Source organism: Pezoporus occidentalis, unplaced genomic scaffold (assembly GCF_034315485.1).
Source record: "Pezoporus occidentalis ecotype Australia unplaced genomic scaffold, CSIRO_AGI_Poc_V1 ctg86, whole genome shotgun sequence".
In the NCBI taxonomy this organism is placed as follows: Eukaryota; Metazoa; Chordata; class Aves; order Psittaciformes; family Psittacidae; genus Pezoporus; species Pezoporus occidentalis.
In genome coordinates, this window is record NW_026916220.1 from 4,868,677 (window position 1) to 4,887,539 (window position 18,863).

Genomic DNA, 18,863 nt, shown 5'->3' on the forward strand with positions numbered 1-18,863 from the left:
TCAGCATTGTTCTCAAACTTAAGCCAAAGCACAGCACTCCACTAGCTACTAGGAAGGGGGAGAGTAACTGTTACAGCTGAACCCAGGACACACAGGAAAAATCGTTTTTTACTGAGATGATAAAACACTGGAAGAGTTTTGCTGGAGAAGTTGTAGAGACTCTATCCTTGGAGAAGTTCAGAACTTAAGAGGACACAGCCCTGAACAGCCTGCTCTTGGTGATGCTCCTTTATGTAGGAGCTGTTGACTAAATGATCTCCAGCCAGACTCAGCAGTTCTGCATGGTTTTATGTTTGGATTTTCTAAATGATATTGTTCTGCTGGCCCTGGAAAGAACTTGCTATGAAATAATGGTGTTTCCTCTGGGGCATCTTCCATATTAGAGAGTTTTAAATACCTGTAATGTGTATCAGAATTGCAGCATAGGTTTTCTTTTGCTGCCTCCTTTTAAGGGGCTTGTTTCCAGCATGCAGAGCTGTACAAAATTTCATTAATTTCCATCAAAAGTTGAAAGGGATAAGAGATTTCAGTAATAGTGACAACTTGTCATATAAAGGCTTTTTGAAGAAGTAACTAAGTAGGCATTTCAGAGCTAATTATAACAAGAAATAACCTTATGTGGAAGATTTGTCTTGATAAAAGTGGAATTGAGAATTCCTCTTGGCACCAAAATGTCAAATATTCTGAATGCTGTAAAGTTTTATTACCTTGGATCAACTTATTCTTTTTGTGCTTTCAGAGCAGAGGAATCTTAAAACTAACAAAAAAATTCTGCTTTAAGATCGAAGTATATTCATTGGTCTTATCTTCAGTGTGTTAAGGTGCTGTATATGCCTATGCATCTGTGTGCTTTATGCTCGGCTGTACACTAATGCCAACAAACATTTGCTGTGATTCCTGATGAAATAAATTAGCTGGGGCCCCTGGAAATCCTTTAGAAACTTGAAGGATGTGAAATAGCAAAGGTTTGTGTAGGTGAAATTACTGTAGAGAAGGGCAAGATGGTCTCTGCCTGTGGCAGGGGGATTGGAACTAGATGGTCTTAAAGTCCTTTCCAACCCAAACCGTTCTATGATTCTGTGGCTGTACAAGTTCTTTGACTATTAACGCAATGATTTCCCTTTTCTTGCAATTTTGAGGTATTTTAGAATATTAATAAGTCTGTAGAACTGCGGAAACAATATGGTCTAACAAATAAATGATGCTGTTACATAAGGTACAGAACATACCACTTAGGTAGAAGTAAATGTAGCCTGAAAGTGGTTATCAGTCCCTTCCCAAGGGTGCCTACTTTTGAGGTCCCTGAGGCTCCACGTTGTAGTTTGTCAAGCTGAGCACAGAATACTCTGTGACCTGAAATCTGTGTGAAACACTGAAATGCGGTGCCTTCCTCTCACTTGCTTCTTGTAGATGGAACGTGGGGATTTCTCATAGCTGTGAACAAAGAATGTCTGGGCAGCGCCATTGGCTTCTTGTGCTCCTACGGCTTTTGGTACAACTTGCATTTATCAGAGCTCAGAGATTCAGCTCACCAGTGTTCTAGTCTTTCTTTGGCCTTGTTATTTTCACAAACTGTGGTGTGCCAGTTTGAAACACTCAGTCTGAACATTAGATAATGAACAAGTGATGAATATCATAAATACATTTTTATGTATCTCAAACAGATAATGACTGCTCAACCAGTTGTTATTTCCTATCTTGAGAAAAGGAGCAGGTTTCTACCTAGTATTCTACTTAAGAGGGCCTCCCCTATTTGTCTTAACATTATGTCCAGGTCATACTGTCATGGAAAGGTTCTCCACCTTCTTATAGTCTCTCCATGCTTGTAAGTCCTTCATTAAAATAACAAGTTCCAGTCAGTATGTTTTCATGTGCTGTTTGTCGAGTCTATAAATGCCAAGTAATACTGTCATGGAAAGGTTCTCCAGCTTCCTATAGTCTCTTCATGCTTGTAAGTCTTTCCTTAAAATAACAACTTCCAGTCAGTGTGTTTTCATGTGCTGTTTGTGGAGTCTATAAATGGATGTTGATTTCTTATAGTAAGATCTTCTAAAGCTTACTTGTTTGAACTTCAGTTCTTCTGTGTTTATTTAGAAGTTTAAAGAGAAAATTGACCAACCATAATGAAATCCTTTGCTGTATTTTAAATCTAATTAAGAATGGCATGCAAAATAAAATGAGCTCAGAGATGGATGTTGTACAATGACATTGAAGACTATTTCTGTAGCCCTCAAGGATTGGCATGCTGTTATTATAGGCAGACTTGAAAATAAAACCACAAATGCTGGACTGCAGGATTGTTTTCAGTTTTCTTAGAGGGATCCTCTACCAAGGGGTACTGAGCATAAATTTTTGTTGTGTGAAATGATGGTTGTAGTTTACAGTTAAGAGTTGTGGCTTTAATTATGTAAGGTTTTATGTAGGAGAAAAGAGGATATGATGGAAAAGGTAGAGATGCAATTTTAATGTAAACAGTCTTTCATACAACATGCTTAGCTTCATTTGATATGCTTGTATTGATTACTTACTGAGATCAGATGATTTCTGCTTTTCTCAGATAGTAGTAGCACTGCAGTAGGTCATATCATAACTGTCCATTTCTACAGGTACAGGGTTTATTTGTTAGACATATGTATAATGCTAGTGTTGTGTTAGTATGAAATGGTAAGGGACATTAGAGTGGATGGTGTTAGAAAAGTGAACAGTTACCACTACGTTTACAAGTTTCTCTCCCTTTTTCCTGGAACGTGCATTTGACAGAATATTTTGGATGTATGTAATTGTTTAAGATTGATGGCGAAAGTTGATGATTGTGCAGGCCGCATTGAGCCATGCTATGATTCCATGCCTTTCTCTCCTACAGGTAATATTTGCAGAGTTGTTTCAACTTCCATCTCCACCACACATTGAAGTCATGTACACAACACTCCTGATTGAACTCTGCAAGCTTCAGCCTGGCTCTTTGCCACAGGTTGTATCCTTTCTGTGCTGCTGGAGAGCATTTATAAAATGCAGTCTTTATTTTGTTTGTTCTGTAGATGATGGGATAGCAACAAATAGTGGCAGTGTTAATATTTTACAGCAGCAGCATGAAACTCTGCCTGTAACACCCATGTGAAAGAATAGCACATCCCACTTAGCATAGGAGTAGACTTGCCAAGTGGGCAAGACTCTTCAGCTTTCTGGATGGTGTTATGGTACTTCTGAGATTTCTAAGAAGTGCTGTCTTGGTGAGGGGATAAGATACAATACTCCTGTTCGTCCCTGCAGCCTGGATAGATCTGGGCAGTGTATGGCATGGTCACAGATACATGAAAAGCTGAGAAAGAAAGGAAGTGACTAGCTTGAACTTTTGTTCTAAAAACTGTGTGAATATTCCTCTTCTTTTAGTAAGAAGTGTAGCAGGTGATTTAGAGGAATTTGCCAAGTTCCCCCTCAGTGTTCTCGCTAGGAAGTATTCAAAATGTCAATAATCATCTGTCAGCTTAGGGTGGCCAAATGCTGAGGAAGGAGGTATGACTCCCATCTATTTCTGGCTATTACATTGTCCCTACTTTGCTACCATTTGAGATCATGTTAGATCATTGTCTTGGATCAAGTGACAGACTGAGAATGGAGGGCAGTTGACAGATTACTGCCCACTGGTAATTTCATGCCCAAATTTCATTCTACTTCATAATACCACTCACAAAATCTTAGTGATTAGAGTAAGTCTCTTTGTACAATTGGGCAGACATCCATGCAGAAAGTTTTTTATCTTAATAGGGACACCATAAGAAAGATAAAGGCCTTGTTGGGTAAAGTCATTGTAGACATACTCTCTCAAGCCTTTAGTGATGATCACAGATTGTCTGTGGATAAGCAGCAACAGCAGACCATGAAGGTAAGATCACGGAAGTACTCCATAAGGACATTGGTGTCTTTTCATGTCTATGTTGCAAATTCTGGCTCTCTCTGGAAAAAGCCAACAGTCTCGTTGCAGTAATTTAAGAAAAGAAGACTGGGATTAGAGGGTAGAACTCACAATATGCTGCTTCCCTCTTTCCCTACCACTGTGGATTTACTGTGATTTACCTGATTTTGGAGTTGACACAGGGAGCTTTCAGTAAAGTAAAAAAAAAAAAAAATAAATGTATTAAAAAAATGAACAACATCTGTCTCATCTGGTTCTTTTCTGTCAACCTTAATAAGAAACTTCCAGCTTGCACAAGCCACTGAAATGCTGTACATGCGTTTGGATACGATGAATACAACATGTGTGGACAGGTAAGTGCGTTCTGGAGGCAATGGAATCAATATCCAATGTTCAGGATATTGAAAGGCTAGGAAAAGAGTAGTCAGAAATTCTTGTTAGATTGGTTCTATTCAGAATGATTTCCTGGCTCTGGCTTTTGAGAAATCTGAAGAGAAGGGTGGAGGACTGACTGCTTGCCTCTCCTTCCCATCAGCACAGCCCCAGGAGGTCGCAAGTCTAGCTGCCTGTACAGGACAGTTTTGATTAGTGACACCTTCTCTGTGTTCAAGGTTGTTCATAGTTCCACAGTACTCCTATCTGGTACTATGCCTGCTCCCTAGTGATCTGGGAGGAGACTTGGAGTGCATGTGCCACCAGAAGAGGAGAGTAGTGATAATTTTTCCCTTTAAGTGAGGTCTGCATTGTGTAGGAGGGCTGTTAATTACACATTGAAAAAGTGAATGTAGCATATTCACAGTAAGTTTACCCTTTAACTGTTAGTTTAATAGGTCGTATTTTTGTATGAAACAGGACATGACAGCCTATTTACCCGTAAAAGCTTCTGAACCCAGTCTTTTGATTCTGTAAACATAAATGCTTGTTTAGTGCTGTAATAGCTTTAGACTTTATGTTTGCCTTTGAAAAGTAGAATGTATTTGTAAGAAAATCTCGAAAGGTTTTCTGGCTCTTCTTATGTTTAATGGAGCTTTTTTCTTTTTCTTTTAATGAAGATTTATTAACTGGTTTTCTCACCACTTGAGCAACTTTCAGTTCCGTTGGAGCTGGGAAGATTGGTAAGTTTCTCTTCTTTTGGTTCGAACCTGATACTGCAAAAACCTTGAAATGTTAAGCTTATTTGGGAAGTGTCACAGCATAGTGGCCCTGTTGCTTTCCTGCAGCTCTTCAGCAGATACCTTTCTTAATCTGTTCACCCCCTCTCAGTGGTAGATTATCTTGATAATGTCTTTAGTCACTGTATTGTCCCTGGTGAACTTTGTGATAAATCATGTAAAAGTTCCCTAAATAGGGGAGGCAGGAACGGTATTTCTCTAATCTGGCCCACACCCTTAGTTAGTTGCCAGCAATTCTAAAATGACTCCCCAGTTTACATTCAATAGTTTGCCCTGACTCTTGTTTCCTATATTCATACTGTAATCTCGCTCCCTGTCCTACCCTAAACCTTCATTATAATCTTTATGCTTGAGACCTTGTGATCTCTTTCCCTCCTGCTAAATCCTAGCACCTGAAATTCTGTCAGAACTGGTCCTACCGTCCATTCTTACCATGCCAGATCATGAACTTGCAGCTCTAGCAGGAGCTCCCTGGACTCCATTGGTGTCTAACCAGAGGTTCTCCTGAGCTTTCCATTCCAGGCACCATGTAGAAAGAAATGTCACCTTGGAGTTAAGTCTCCATACTTAACTTCCACAGCCTACTACCATTCATGCTTTCTGTAGCTCATCTGCCAGTGTCCTGCTGGAGGGAGTGTTAACTCTTTTCATGATAACATTTCTGTGGCTTTACTTCGGTTTCTTGTCTTGTCCTCTTGTGGAGTTAAGTGCTTGCTGGCTGGCCTAGTGTATATCCATGTTGATTGACCAGGCAGCAGTCTTCAAAGAACTGAATTTTCTTTGACTAGATGTTCCTTGGCAGTGCTTCTGTGGGTCTCACTTGCTCACAAGCTGCCATTTTCCACAAGTCTCACAAGTGACTGAGACTTTTCTTCGTCTGAAATGTGTTTGTAATCATCCATAAGATCAAAAACTCTTGTGAGGGAGGAACAGGGTATGAAATCACATGAGATTTCTTTCCTAAGAAGAGGGAAAGCCAGGTAACCATAGGTGCAAGTTATTTCTAATCGGGTCAGGGAAGGGAATCCACTTGAAAATACTTCCACAGGGTTGAGATTCCAAGAATGCTAATGGCTAGTAAGAAAACAGTGATAAACTTACCTCATTGTCTTAAAATTGCTTACGCTTTAAAACTGTCAAGCACTGCAGTTGGCCTTACACCGTGATTGGTTTGTACCTATTAGAAAATTATTGTACCTATTAGAAAAAAAGAGACTAAAGTAGAATTGTTTTGCTAAAAGCGATCACATTCTGTCTTTCGATAGGTCAGATTGTCTTACTCAGGACCTTGAGAAGCCCAAACCCAAATTTGTGAGAGAAGTTTTGGAAAAATGCATGCGGTAAGTAAGATGTTTAGATAGTTGGATTCAAGGCGGTTTGATTTTTATTGTTTGTTTATTTTTGCATAGTGATAGGACAAGGAGTAATGGGTTCAAACTTAAACAGGGGAAGTTCAGGTTAGATAAAAGGAAGAAGTTCTTTACTGTGAGGGTGGTGAGGCATTGGAATGGGTTGCCCAAAGAAGTGGTAAATGCTCCATCCCTGGCAGTGTTCAAGGCCAGGCTGGACAGAGCCTTGAGTGACATCATCTGGGGTAAGGTGTCCCTGCCTGTGGCAAGGGGGTTGGAACCAGATGATCTTAAGGTCCCTTCCAACCCAAACCATTCTGTGACCCTGTGTATCCTGTCAGATTCCTTTTAATTTGGCTTATTTTAGGCACATCTGTTCTTGCAGTTCCATTTCAGTTATGAGGTAAGTGTGTTTTCTGGCATGATTTTAGTCTGGTTTACCTGCTGTAGGACACTTAGGACAGTACTTCAGAGAGAGGGATAAAGAGGTGGAGCAGACAGTAGGGAGCTGCATATTCAAGGTATGCACACCTGTAGTTACATAAAGACATGCTTCACCATAGGCGTGGAAAGAACTACAGTTTAGGCAATGTTCTTGGAAAGTGTTCAGCATTCACAGAAGTGGAGGGAACTGATCATAGGTTATACTAAAAACTGATAATCTTGACTTTTCTAGGTGCCTCCGATGTTCATTTGACTTTAAACCAACCAACCAACCCACCCTCCAAGCAAACAAAACAACCCCCCCCAGGCACAAGAAGAGTAGACGATCAGGGCTGGACTTAAAATTTGTTGAAATAGAATGATACAGGAAAGAGAGTAAAATGTTCAAAAACCCTATGTTGTTCAGCATTGTACATGAAAATATCCAGTTCTCAGTGAATTCAGCATAGAAAGTGTGAAAATCTTGTGCTGCAAAACACATTTTTTCTGTGGCACTCTTGCATTAAAAACTGGTAGCAAAATTCACCTTGTGGAAGTGAAATAAGCTGAAAAGTAAAATGAAGATACCCAGTTTAGTATTTTTTCTACTTTGAATACCAATGTCTTACTGTTTTTTTGCATCGCATCTTTGACTTTTGCATAAAGCATCCTACCAGGCAGCCTCTAAATCTTTCCACAAGCTAAATTAACTGTATGAGGTTGAAACTCTAGCATCATAGGCTTAAAATAGAAAGCATCTACTCATAAGTTTCGTTTACCTAAGCTCCTGCTACCCAGCAGAAACTACCATTCTGTTACTGATCTATGAAAGTTAGATATAGGAAAAACATTGTAACACAGTCACTTTAGAATTAGCCCTGATGTTATTCCCGTTTTAATTCTACTGCTGTGGAACTTGTTATTTCCAGACTTTCCTACCACCAGCGAATAATAGACCTTGTTCCTGCAAGTTTTTCCGTCCTCAGTCCTGCTAATCCAGTGTGCATGTACAAATATGCAGATGAAAGTAATAGTAAGTATGAAGGTTACTGAGGGATCAAGTTGAAAATAGTGTTTCAGAGGAAGATAGCGCACTGTGTTGACACTAGTATCAGTTGCCATAAAGAAGGATACAGCTGAAATAAATACGCATGATTTCTGTATGGGTAAATATGCTTCACATGAGCAATTAATATATATTAAGCCTGAATCTCTGTAACAAAATCGTCTTGGTTACTTTGTGAAGAAAAGAAAATCCAGATGCATGAAGTTACTGTTGCTGAGGTGGTTGTGTTGGTGTACAGCGTTGTTTGCGAGAAGTCTAAAACTGGGAAATCGATCTGTTTCCCCTGTTTGGGCACAATACAAAAGTCAGCATATGCAGCAATAATGAGAGTTTATTTTTTGAGCTTCATGTAACAGTAGAAGATTTTGCCAGTAAACTTGGTTTAATGAAGTATACAGAGGCAGCAGATGATGTTAAGCTGGAGGTAGAGACCTTATTACTCCTTTTATTACTCAGTGTAAAGACAATCCTAGGTATAAAAGTGTTATCAAACATACAGTGATAGCAACCAAGAAAGTACTGTATTTTTAGGAAATAGGTGGCATATGGAGTAGAGGTTTAGAGTGATTAGCTGAGCTCAGCTGTAAATACTCTGCTCAAGGTTATGTATTAAATGCGAATTAAATTGTGCAGACGAGGAAATGTGTTGAATGATGTGGACAATGATACTGAACACAGCTAATCTTAGGTGTAGATGGGAAGCGTACTTGTTTCTCTGAGGCACAAGCTGATGTTAAAAACAGTCGGTTGCCTTCTACACGTTTTTGACCTCTTTGCTTTTGTTTAGGGTCTCTTCCTGGATATACTGTGGCGCTGTGTCTAACAATTGCCATAAAAAATAAGGCCAGTAATGATGAAATCTTCGGCATTTTAAAAGATGTGCCTAATCCAAACCAGGAGGATGATGATGGTAAGGTATATGCTGCTAGGCTTTGGCAGGTTGCAGTTTGTTTTGTGTGTAGGCTCTCTGCCATCCTTTGAGGAGCTATGTATGTGGTGGTTAACAGAACTGTATGCTTTTCCTTCTAATAGTTGGTTTCAATTTATCAGTAAATGGAAATAATACACCATTGTTAGGGGGTTTTGTAAAAATCTTGCATCCAGAGTCAGCCCTGTTTTTCTTAACATAGGCAATGTGATGATTGAGGTGTGTTTTCTTGTGATCATTTACAGAGATAGCATGAAAGAATTTAATTACCTTTGCCTTCAGCAACAGAGGTCAGTTTATGCTGTTATCCCAGATTCAGTGCTTGTACCCCATCCTAAGAGCTTCCCTCCCTTGGTGTAGACCCACAGTGGATAAGATAGCCAACCTGCTGGCTGTAGCCTTCTGTGGATATAAACTTAAGATGGGACTTCACTCACGTCCTTTCTAGCTTTGCAGCCACAGACAGCATTGATTCCTAAAACCCATGTGGTTTAGGGAGTGAGGAGTGCAGAGCAGAGAATTATGAGTTGACTGGAACAGGTTGCCCAAAGAAGTGGTAAACTCTCCATCCCTGGTAGTGTTTAAGGCCAGGTTGGACAGAGCCTTGGTTTAGAGTGAGGGGTCCCTGTCCATGGCAGAGGAGTTGAAACTGGATGATCTTAAAGTCCTTTCCAAGCAAAACCATTCTATGATTCTGTGATCTATATAATGGGGATGGCTTCAATATTTCTGTAATATTTGCACATGTTCTGTTATGCAAGCAGAAAGCAGCAACAGTCTGGGTTTGTTTTTTTTTTTCCCTGGGATCCACTGTCACGTTTCCTGATTTGCTTTAGACATCACCCACTAAAGCATGCTCTCTCCCTCCTGCCAGGTAGCTGCAGCTATGGAAGGGGACTTGGCATCACTCACCCTAGTATCCATATTTGCTATTCACACTTGCTGGCCCCTTCTCCGATGTCATAAATAGCCAAACCTCTGTATTCCAATCATCCTTACCTTCCCCTCTCCTCATCCACTCTCCCTTTTATATGGTTTGTCAGGCCTTCAGCTTGATGCAGAACTCTGCAGTTTCCTTTTCTTTTTCTGCTGCTGTCCATCAGTGCTGTTACACCGTGATAGGCTAGCTGTGTCTAATAGTTTCTTCACTGACCTGGAATTCTTTCTGTGCATTTTCTGCGTGGCAAAATGGAAGCCTGAACATCTGCACATTTTGGAATCTCTCTCCTAGCCTCCTGCTCAGGCTGGCAAAACCCTGCTGATGAAACCTTTTTGTAAAATGAGTTAAAACTGTAAGATATCTCTACAGCTAACTTTGCTTTCCTTGAAGTACTTAAAGTTTTAATTTTAACTTGCAGATGAAGGATTTTCCTTCAACCCTCTGAAAATAGAAGTTTTTGTTCAGACTCTGCTCCATCTAGCTGCAAAGTCTTTCAGCCATTCTTTCAGTGCCCTGGCAAAGTAAGTGTAGTATGTGCTTTATTTTAGGGCTGTTAATTCTGACAGCATGAGAAAAGAAGTGGAATGCAGGCTTCAGCAATGTTTTAGGTGCTCCACAATGCAAATGATTAGGAGAAGAATGATACTGCTTACTGAAGGAATGGTAGTATAACTCATAAGTTTTAGATGGAATCAACAGAAATGCGTACCTTACAGACACACAATGTAAATCAAACAAATGAGACAGGTTTGGAACATTACTTCGTTTTAGAATTACTCATTTGCGGATTATGGTGAGGAACAAGGGTTTCTCCTTACATTAAAATGACTGGGTAGCTCCCACCACAGTACCTTGTACTGTGAATATGACTCTAGAACAGTTAAGTCTGTATAAAAAATGAAGAAAGAAACAGGAAACATGAAACTTTAAAGCAGTCTGCTGTAAACTTCTGTCTGCCAAAGCCCAGAGAGTGCATCCCTTAAAGTGTATCTTTAACTTCGGAAGAATTTACTGCAAGTATTTTGCTACCTATTTTAGCAAAAGGATATAACTGGGTTTTAATCCTGTGTGTTTTGGAGTTGCTTTTAAATGTCGTTAATACATGAAAGGTAGTCACGTGCATCTTAATTATTTTTCTGTCTGTCCTTAAAGATACATGAAACTGTTACAAAACTTATATTTGGGAGCTTTATAGAGGCAATGTTGATAAAAAGCTGTAGGTAGTAACCTTCAATCAGTAGAATAAGAGGCAGGGTAATATGAATACTTAAAGCCGCAGTATTTTCACTGTTGCGTGCCAACAGTGGCAGCCGTGAGATCAAAAAGAGCCTCTTGCACTTTGTATAACAGTAATCTGAGTTATGAATGCTGTGTAGCAGTCAGTGTAACTGCTAAAATAGAGGCTTTTAGAAGCATTTCCTTCGAAAGAGGCAGGCTGGATAAGTGTATAAAGTTACAGAAACACATATCAAGAGGAAGGTCTGAGGCTGAAAAGGCAGCAGATTTTGCTCCAGCTGTGTATAGATAAGCACACGGAGCATGAAAGTGCCTCCTGCTTCTAAGAGTATGAGAAATGTAGCCCAGCCTCAGGGAGCAGGTTCACAACTAAGATTTGTTTAAGTTGCCTTTAGGATTGGAGCTGTCATATCTTTGTAACCTATTTTAGCTCATGGTAGTTACATTTTCCAAGGAATAGTTGTTCAAGAATTGCTGCAGGTAGCCCAGAATAATTTTTGTTTGCTATCTGAACCCCTTGGGTTGTGTCTGCTGCTCTTCTGACCTGATCCCAACCCCTCCACTGACTACTTGCATCTATTAAAAGGTTTCATGAAGTCTTCAAAACACTTGCAGAAAGTGATGAGGGCAAACTCCATGTTCTGAGGGTTGTATATGAGGTTTGGAAGAATCATCCACAGGTAAGAAGTTACAGTGTCAAGAATCTTTGTAAGTCCCAACTGACAGTGGATATATTTAATAAAACCCATTATATTTTGCTGAATAGCCTTTAAAAATAACTAGTCTGTTGTCACCTTATTTGAGGGAAAGTTCAGATTTTATTTAAATAAACTGGGTTGCCCACAGAACCTGTGAATGCTCCATCCCTGGTGGTGTTCAAGGCCAGGCTGGACAGAGCCTTGGGTGACATGGTTTAGTGTGAGGTGTCCCTGCCCATGGCAGTGGGGTTCGAACTAGATGATCTTAAGGTCATTTCCAACCCTAATTATTCTGTGATTCTATGAACTGTATTTACTGTTGTTTCTGAAATGAAGGCTGGACATAAAATATACCCATCACTGAGGCCACCTTGTCCTCAGAATTCATTGTGGGAGGGCAAGGGCTGTCATTCTAACTTGGATTTGTATTGCACTATTTGTCATACAAGAGTATAACTTCTGCTAAAATCACGTTTCTGTTCAAGGAAAACAGTGTAGATGTGTAGATCAAAATAAGATGTAGATCTCATATCAGAAGTAGGCAACATTCTTAGAAATGTGGAAAGCTGGGGAGGGTTTAGGGATTTTATGGTGGGTTTTTTTTGTCCTTTTAATTGCTGTTGAAAGTCATACAGTTACTGCACAAAGCTCATGTTGGAGTCACTGTTGTGTGTGAGCAGGGGGAGTGGAGCAGCAGTCACTGGCTGTACCGAACAGATCTGTCTGACAGTGCCATGATTATGTTAATTCTTGAGCCAGAAGAAATAATGCCCTGAAAGGCTGGTGAAAAATGCGTTGATTGTTTAAGCTGTTCGGTTTCTTCACAGCATTTGTTTTCTGCCTCAGCTGTCATTCTTCTATAAATAGAAATCGATAAGGAGCTCAAGATGAATTTGCCTGCATTAATTATTTCATGTATTCCTTACTGGTCTGTTGTATTGCACTTTATTGCGCTTGAAAGTGGGCTGTACCTCACAGATGCATAGGTCAGGCTTTTGGAGGTGATGCTGCTGAGGACAGGGGCTAGTCCTTGCATCTGCTGCTGGACCTATGATCCATTCCCTATGGGAAAAACTGAGCACCTAGAAGATAGCTATGTGAGATGTCACCTCTCTTCTGTGTACACTGAAAATATTGAAAAAGCAGGATTTTTTAAAATAGATTAAAGTTTCTGCCCAATATACTGACCTTGAAAATGTGACAATTACAGTCTGGCCTACTTTTTACTGCCATTTAACTGAATCAGAAGAAATTACATTACTGCAATCAGATACCCATATCCTCTTCCTTTTTGTTCCTTTGTATTGCATCATGACCAAACTGAGATGGAGGTTTCAAACTCAGATAAATAGCCATATTAGATTTTTATGAATAAATGAAGATAGCTTTAAAAAATACGAAGTGCAGAAGTTGTGAAGGCTGTTCCACTTGATCATGTAACTTAAAATTTTCCTCTCTTGCATTTACTGCAGTTCAGTCTTTTGCTTCTGCTCAGGCCTTTTATTTTTGAGTCCACAACCTTCCTAGCACACAGAAAAAATGGTGCCTGGACAGCAGGACACTTGTCCAGAGTCTACTTTCCTGCTGCTCATCGTGCTGCCATGTCTATGAGAATGTCCTCTGATGTGATTATCAGAAGTATTCACACGGCACATAGTGCTGATGCATGATGTATGCTGCAGGTAGTGATTTAGCAATAGGAATTGGTAGTCCCTGGACCAGCAAGATTGTGAGGGTGACTTCATAAAGAGAAGCTTTTAACATTGAGGTGTTTTCTCAAAATCCTGGGTCTGTGTATGTTGGAAGATGAGGTTAGGTGATCAGAAAATCTTCCTGGCAATACAGAAATTAAAATAGAGCATAGGATGCTATCCTGAGACTTGAAAGTCGAGTGCTGAGTCTTCTGTATGATTCATTCAGTTATTTTAATTTTCCTTCCTTAAAAGGAGCTTTGTTACACTTCCTTATTTGACAATGGGTGGTTGTAAGGATAAATACAGTGCAGGCTGTGGTTCTTAGATACCATGGCATTCAATCCCATCAGTAACCAAGATAAGCCTTTTTTCTGAACAGCTTGCCACAGCTTTAGTCAGTAACTCCCCTCTGCAGTTGCCTGCTAGATTGCTTGCAGCCCCCAGCATCACGACAGTGCTTTTGCCCAGTAAGAGCTTCTATTGACTGCACAGCGCTGGCTCTATGATGGAATGAATGGGTCCTGTAGAGAAGAGCTTGCTGTTACATTTGAAGGCTGTTGCACTTCAAGGAGAGCAGGCTAACAGTAGCTCCTTCAATACCATGATCCGACAGGTAGATATGCTCTGGTTTGAGTGCTTCGATGTCAAAAACTAGGACTGTGTCTCTTAAGACCTCACTTCCCATTGATGCTTGTATTTTGCTTTTGTATGGAAGTATGTATGTTAACAAAAAGTGATCCATAACTTTCACAAGAAGCAGAAGAGATTGTTAAAATCAAAATGCTTTATGTAAATTGATAGAGATTCCCTAATTTGAGCAGTTTCAGGCTAAGACTGTCCAGCTTCCTAAAGTATTTGAAATCACCCAGTAATATTACCTATGTAGAGTTGCATCAAACTATCTCTGGTTTTATCAGAGGCTGGAATGTTGTCCGTAGATTGTGTGTGTGATGTCTTTCTCAAAATACAGATGATTGCTGTGCTTGTAGACAAGATGATTCGGACACAAATTGTTGACTGCGCTGCAGTTGCAAACTGGATCTTCTCTTCAGAGCTTGCACATGATTTCACTAGGTAACAAGAATTTGTCTTGGATTGTTACTTGTCTCTGAATTACTATTTTAAGTGGCCAGTGCATAGTTTAATCTATGAAAGCTGGGCAGTAGAAGGAAAAGATACAAATAAAGCTTTTGCTCCTTCTACAAGATACGTACTTTAGCATTTTCCTTTCTGAGTTGGGATATGAACGTTTATATGACAGTTCCAGGGTTGCTCTGCTTTGGCAGGCTTAGAGACTACTTGCAAAATCACATGCTAGCAACATTTTTGCACTATTTCTAAACAAAGTCTGTTGCTGTGTGTTACAGAGCTGCTAGCTTAGTGTGGTGTCCTGGTCTTTGGTGGAGGTGTGTAGCTCGTACCACCATTGAGAATGGTAGAATTTGATATTGGTAGTCTTGCAGCTTATGAAATACAATGCTGGTTTGGAAGTGTACTGCAAAAAATGGATAAAGAAACTACAATTAAGCTTTCCTACATTGCACACATTCCTGTGTGTTCAGTGTTCGCTTAGTGTAATAGATGTTTAAGTGTCATCTGAATTTTTTAAATTCCCCCAGCTACATTTTTCTCTAAGAATCTACTTTCAGTTTTCTTTCTCAGACTAGGGTTTTGAGTGTAGTGTTTTGAGCTTTATGTCTTTCCTAGGTTTTATATCTGGGAGATCTTGCATTCCACAATTCGTAAGATGAATAAGCATGTTCTGAAGATTCACAAAGAACTGGAGGACACTAAAGCAAGATTGGCCAGGCAGCACAAAAGAGTGAGTAATTTGTTTGTAATTTTTAATTATGTAAAGCTATGTTACACAAACCTGCCTGCTGTCAGACTGATGAATATAGTTAGGTTTGGGAAGGATTGAACATACATGTTTATCAGGAAGCATGTTGGCAGACGCAGTCACCTGTAGCACTAAGACATCGAAAACTAGATGCATTTTCTGATGGTAGTAATAACCTGGTAAAATCTTCAGTGGAATTCATTTGCTCAAGTGCTCTCTTGCAAGTGGCTCTTTGAACACAAGCATGTTTTCCACTTGCCTTATAATCTCAATTCCAATTACCCTATTAGATAACAATAAGAACAGTTACAAATAATAGTTGAAGAGTACTCTCATGGCTTCTACGCAGAAGTGCACTGAAATAGCTATTTGCTATTGAAAAGTTGGCTGTTCCTGTGCTTCTCAGGGATGCTGCTGTATTCTGACACTGGCAACTGTCATTTCCTTCTTCCACCTTAATTTTCTGAATGCCATTGAGTGATCTGGGTTACTATATACAACAAATAGATGAGCAAGCAGTTGTTGTGGTATGCTGTTCTCCCAAGCGGGGCAGTAGAATGGGGTGAGAGAGTACCTTCTGTGGCAGCTGCAAAAGACAGGGCTCAAGGAGGCTTGGCTGAATGCAGTGCTTAGTTGTGATAGAAAGAACAAACATGTCGAGATTTGCAGAGAGCAGGAGAGAATTTCCATGTTTGCATGTGGTCTGTGAGAATGACTGCCTGCATAAAACCCTCAGCTAGCTCCAGAACTTTGAACAAAGATGGTGGCACATGCCGGTGAGGCTGCTGATGGTTTTTGAAGAAACATGCACGAAAGTCAGTCTTTCTCCCGGAAGTTCCTATTGAGAAGTCACTAATACCTCAAAGTTTGCCAGTGCCAGTTCATCCCAGCCCCTTCATTCCTTCACTCCCAGCAACAGCCATCCTAGTTGCTTGTATCCTCAGTCCACATTGATCAGCAGTTAATACATGCCTGTGATTATTGAAGACCTAGATGCAGTCATTGATCTTACAGTGAGGCAAAATGCTTCCCTGGCATCTCTAAACAAATACACCAGTGTTTTCATTTCTGTACTTGTCTCTTGCTGCAGCTCTTTATTACTTAGTACTCTAAATTACTGTCGTGCCAGGAAGAGGCATTTGTATGCAACAGTGAGTAGTTCTGCAGCATGACCATTCCTTCTAGAGGAAGCAAGCCGTCAAGTTTTGATGTCCCCAGCATGAATTGGATTGCCCTACTATGGAATGAGTCCAAAGCTTTCTCTTAGGTCCTATTGATTCTTTAGCATTTTGAGTTTAGGAAATCCTTGTAGATGGGGAAAAAGCAAGTTTCTATAGAGAATGCAATTAAATTCTCACTTGCTCTGGTAGGTCATTTCTATTTTTCATGCTGATTCAGATGTAATTATGTTTTGATAGCGAGTTTTATGTGCTGTGCATAGGCAGGTTAAGATGTGGCCATATACTTGTCACATGTTACATATGTGACATGTGACAAATATTTGAACTTTTGAGCTGCTAATTTATGGGATTTTTGCACAGAAACAATACTATGAGACTGAATCACTATATGTACCGTAATTCGTAAGATTCTGCCTTTTCTCCTGTATCCCTTGTAATCTTGTGTAAGACTTTGTTACCTGAGCTCCCAGTCTGGTACTGCTGTGTCTTTTGTATTTTTGTTGTAGTTTTGCTTTGTTTTTGAGGCAGTGAGAACATGCCATGTTCCTAGTTAGTAGTTCAGTTTCCATGCTGACCCTTTGTAGTCTGAGAGCATCTCTTTCATTCATGCATATAGGGAGTCCCCACTTGAGCACAATGGGCTGCATTTTCTTATCTTACTTTTGTGCTAACCAACCAGATTTGTCTGAGTTCTTGCACAGAGTGTTTTACATTTTGGAGCCCTGAGATCTCAGAACTGTTCCTTGAATGAATTATCTGCCCTGCTGCAGCAGACACAATTTAAAAAATCTATGCCAGATTTCTTTTTTAAAGCTGTTCATTATCTGGTGATGATGAAGTCAGCAGAGGTATTACCTTTTACTGTGTTTCCACTAAATAAAGGACTGATCAGTCTTTTAAGCTTTGTTACTGTTAGTTTTTTTTCCCAGGGCTTTTCCAAATTGGCATTTTTCCTTCCAGATTTCTTCCCTGAATTACGTTCAAAGTACATGTCCTTCAAAATACAGTACTTACCCAAGCTGCAGAGCAGCTTCAGTTGCTGCTCTTAAGTTGCTTTGCAGACTGTTCCTCATTCCACATGGAACCATAGGGCATTAACAGTTCCCACAGGTAGCCAGGTTGCTTAGTTAGTCCTGTGTTGTTGTCCCTTACAGCGAGACAGTGACGATGACGATGATGATGATGACCGCAGCACTGACCGGGAGGATGGGCCACTGGAAGAGCAGATAGAGCGCCTGCAGGAAAAAGTAGAGTCAGCCCAGAGCGAGCAGAAGAATCTCTTCCTTGTTATCTTCCAGGTGATGGGCACTCATGTTCTCCCTCTCAAGCTTTAATGTGACGGGATTTATAAGCTTTCAGTGTCACTGGAATCTTGGGCATCTTCTTGGAGTAAAAACATGGGAAAAGGTTGAAGGGTTTACTATGGGTTAGAATCAGTCCAGATCATCCCCTTGCAAAGACTGCTTCTGAGCAGGACCTGCTCAGTTTCAAGTGCTCAGGACCAGGTAAGTTCTGCTAGCATACAGTTTCCAGAACAGTCAGAAGGTTAACTGGATTGCAGCTGTTTACTAAACTCAGTGTTATCCAAAGAAAATAAAGATAATCATTCTCACATTGCTGTCAAAGCTGCTGTTCCTCGGATCCTCTTAGCTGAGTTTAGGGTCCTTCATTTTACAGAACTTAAGGTTTGTTTTTCTTCTTTTCTTTTTCCTCTGCTGCAGCGTTTCATTATGCTGTTAACTGAGCACTTGGTGCGCTGCGAGACTGGTGGAATTGATGTATTCACACCTTGGTACAAGAGTTGTATAGAGAGGTTGCAGCAGATCTTCCTACAGGTAGGTGTATGGAGGGCTGCAGGCAGGGGGATGCCTATGAGAAGCGCCGTGCCTGGAGCAGTGCGCGGCGCCCGGAAGCAGCAGCAGATGGCAGTAGCACGCTGCTGTGGGGGCTGGTGTGGAGCAAGGACGTGACTCTGCCTCTGGCCACGTCTCTGACACAGATTGGTGGAGAAACTGGTTCTTGCTCAGTTCCCACACTGTGAGCACGCTGCAAAAAGATACCGAGCTGTGATTAGGCATTTTGCCGAGCTCCTCTTAACTGTGTGTTCATATTATGGGCAAAATGGAGAGCAAACTAGGATAGCAAAATAGTTGCCTTTAAAATAAGTGGATTAAAGTATTGCAGAATTCCTTCTAATAAGATGCATAAATAGCTGTTAAACGTCATTTTTGAATTCTTGGCTCCGTATTAAATCCGGTAACAAGCAGAGGTGGCTGCATGAAAGTGACAGGAATGTAAAATTACACCTGTATGAACAGCAGAACTGTAGAGGAATGGGACTGGTAGTGTAGTCCCCCTCTGAGCTGAACCCTTCATGGGTAGTAGGCCTGTCTCCAGAGGAGAGCAAGTATTGTGATTCTCTT

At 40.4% G+C, this 18,863-nt stretch overlaps 1 protein-coding gene across 2 annotated transcripts in view; it reads left to right on the forward strand.

Annotated features, from left to right (window-relative positions):
• The window catches only part of NCBP1 (nuclear cap binding protein subunit 1), a 34,077-nt gene that overhangs the window by 13,049 nt on the left and 2,165 nt on the right, over positions 1-18,863 (forward strand). For both annotated transcript variants that reach the window (XM_062604423.1, XM_062604424.1), the window contains 12 exons: positions 2,864-2,974; positions 4,202-4,266; positions 4,966-5,028; positions 6,351-6,425; positions 7,787-7,890; positions 8,711-8,833; positions 10,210-10,312; positions 11,614-11,707; positions 14,390-14,493; positions 15,127-15,241; positions 17,595-17,738; positions 18,162-18,275. In XM_062604423.1, the coding sequence (XP_062460407.1) occupies positions 2,864-2,974; positions 4,202-4,266; positions 4,966-5,028; positions 6,351-6,425; positions 7,787-7,890; positions 8,711-8,833; positions 10,210-10,312; positions 11,614-11,707; positions 14,390-14,493; positions 15,127-15,241; positions 17,595-17,738; positions 18,162-18,275 (1,215 nt within the window). The remainder of the gene's footprint in view (positions 1-2,863; positions 2,975-4,201; positions 4,267-4,965; positions 5,029-6,350; positions 6,426-7,786; positions 7,891-8,710; positions 8,834-10,209; positions 10,313-11,613; positions 11,708-14,389; positions 14,494-15,126; positions 15,242-17,594; positions 17,739-18,161; positions 18,276-18,863) is intronic.